Source organism: Tachysurus vachellii, chromosome 18 (assembly GCF_030014155.1).
Source record: "Tachysurus vachellii isolate PV-2020 chromosome 18, HZAU_Pvac_v1, whole genome shotgun sequence".
Lineage (NCBI taxonomy): Eukaryota > Metazoa > Chordata > Actinopteri > Siluriformes > Bagridae > Tachysurus > Tachysurus vachellii.
The window spans coordinates 836588-839087 of NC_083477.1; the positions used below are offsets into that span (position 1 = coordinate 836588).

The 2500-nt window shown below is 40.8% G+C and overlaps 1 protein-coding gene across 1 annotated transcript in view; it reads right to left on the reverse strand.

The window, feature by feature from the left end:
- Nucleotides 1-659: 659 nt before the first annotated feature.
- LOC132861140 (uncharacterized) overlaps nt 660-2500 on the reverse strand; it is a 2247-nt gene continuing 406 nt past the window's right edge. Inside the window, exons 2-5 of the mRNA XM_060892527.1 lie at nt 1613-1697; nt 1360-1530; nt 1084-1285; nt 660-811 (exon numbers count right to left, since the gene is read on the reverse strand). Coding sequence (XP_060748510.1) covers nt 696-811; nt 1084-1285; nt 1360-1530; nt 1613-1697 — 574 coding nt within the window. The 3' untranslated portion in view covers nt 660-695. The remainder of the gene's footprint in view (nt 812-1083; nt 1286-1359; nt 1531-1612; nt 1698-2500) is intronic.

Here is a 2500-nt window from a genome sequence, read left to right on the forward strand (position 1 = left end):
AGTAATTATAGTCCAAGTACATAAAGCTCTGCTCATGATCTCACCGTCATGCGCACACACACACACACACACACACACACACACACACACACACACACACACACACACACACGCCCGCCCGTTTGGCTGCTTGCAACCTGTAATGCAGCTCTGAATCATTTATCAGGTTGCACACATTGTCCTGTTTGGTTTGTAATGCACACCATCAGCACGTTAGATGTGACGACGTCACGTTAGCTTCATTCAGCTGCCTGTAATCATGATGATGTACAAATGTATTTGCTGTCTTTTTCTTTGCCTTTGTAATTGGGTTTGTTTTGTAAAGTCGGTTCAGAGACCTGTGTTCGCGTCCGTGACCCAACGCGTACGTCTGAAGTGCTGCTGATGTTTATTCTGATGTTCCTGTGTTTGTCACTGTTTGTATTTTCACACCACGGTGTCTCAGATTAATTACCTCAGCCGAGGGGCATTTGTTAGTGTCTGTAACACGACTCCATTCTCCAAACCGATGATCTCAGTCGTGTAAAACCGTTATTCTTTAACATGCTATTAGTGTCTAGTAATAAAAGTTAAAAGCGCGAAGCTGATTTTATTCACGTTGGCTCAGTGAAATCTGACAGTCATTAAGACACAGCAGTTAAATCCGGATGTATTTTATTGAGTGATTTAAGTGCATCCCGTGACCTCGAGGTGTCTCAGTACAGACGCAGCGAGGTGCAGTCGCTGTCCCAGCGGCGAGCAGGAAAGATCTCCATCTCTACACGGTTCCTCTTTGGCTCCCGAGGAGGACCTGCTGGTGCACTTTCCTCTCCTGTGAGGGGAAATTCATTTAAATGTGTTCATCAGGTGTTCATCAGGTCTGACAGTAGAGCAGCTGCACATCAAAAATGTATTAATCATCAACGTGCTCATTACTTTGTTTCTATAGCAACTCATTCACAGGAACGTGCACCTATGAATATATTTAAAAAAACAAACATTGATGTGGTGAAGTTTCCTGTGAGGAGAAACGTGTGAACGTTAGGCGTGACCCAGAAGCCGTCTGCACGTTTGCTCTTCTCCTCTGTGACCCTGTATAAATACCTGTGAGGATGTTGTGCCTGTGCCAGTCTGAGGGTCGACCGGAAGCCTGCTGGCACCGAGCGCTCGTCTCAGCAGCGCAGTAATCTGAGCGATACAAGCTGCTGTAGACTGTTTCTTCAGGAGGAGTTGTCACTTCTTTCATGGCCAGACCTTCACAGTTCCGAGTCCAGTTCCTGGTTCTGAGACTCCTTAGCACATCAGGCTGCGATCAAACAGGTCAGAAATTCTGTTGGGATCTGTAACGTTAATAACTAGGCATTACAAGTTTGACCGTACCGGTGTGACGTCTTTGAGGCTGTGGACGTCTCTTGAGTGTGTGGAGGAGAACGAGGAGATGCCTTCAGAGATGTTCCTGAGGTGCAGACTGCAGTGATGCTGCGAGGGATAACACGGATCCCTCAGGAGGAAGACCAGTGGCTGTCCGTCGTCTCTCCTGCCACAGAAACTCTACAGCAGGAAATATATGATGAGAGGAGACTGAAACCTGCAGCCAGCTCAGGTGTGTGTGTGTGGCGTAACCTCATCTCACCTGGGAGTGTGTCGTGGAGTAACAGGGCGTCTGATCTCCCAGACAGAGCGTAGTCTGATGCATAGGCCGTACATTACACCGCTTACTGTGAAAAAAACCACACAGCCCAAGATCAGCTTCACATCTCACACAGCTTCTGGTCATATCGTAGCTCACGTAACACTCATTTACATAATGCTGCATAAGATCTACACGTTTTAAGTAACGCACATTTATATTGAACAATCGTAAGAAAGTCTATTCATGACTGGTGTTTATATTAGTCTCAGTGTTAGTCTCAGAAATCAAGGTAACGAACGGTAGGTTTCTGTGTCGCTTGTTTGGTTAAAAGTGTTAAGTGTATCCATGTACCGTTTACTTCAAAACAAATGATTAAAACATGATGGGAACTAATTAATTCATTAATTATTTGCATATTTAAATAGGTTACATTTAGTGTGTAGAGGCTTAATTGTTGATCTGGGCTTTGAACTCAATCACTTTCATTTTATTGTTTGTTTTTGTTTATATTTAATAAATGGATGCTAGGAACCTACTGAACTTTATATACTGTAGAATTCTATTTATATACTGTAGAATTATATACTTTATATACTGTAGAATTCTATTTATATACTTTATATACTGTAGAATTCTATTTATACTTTATATACTGTAGAATTATATACTTTATATACTGTAGAATTCTATTTATACTTTATATACTGTAGAATTCTATTTATATACTTTATATACTGTAGAATTCTATTTATATAATTGATATACTGTAGAATTATATACTTTATATACTGTAGAATTCTATTTATACTTTATATACTGTAGAATTCTATTTATACTTTATATACTGTAGAATTCTATTTATACTTTATATACTGTAGAATTCTATTT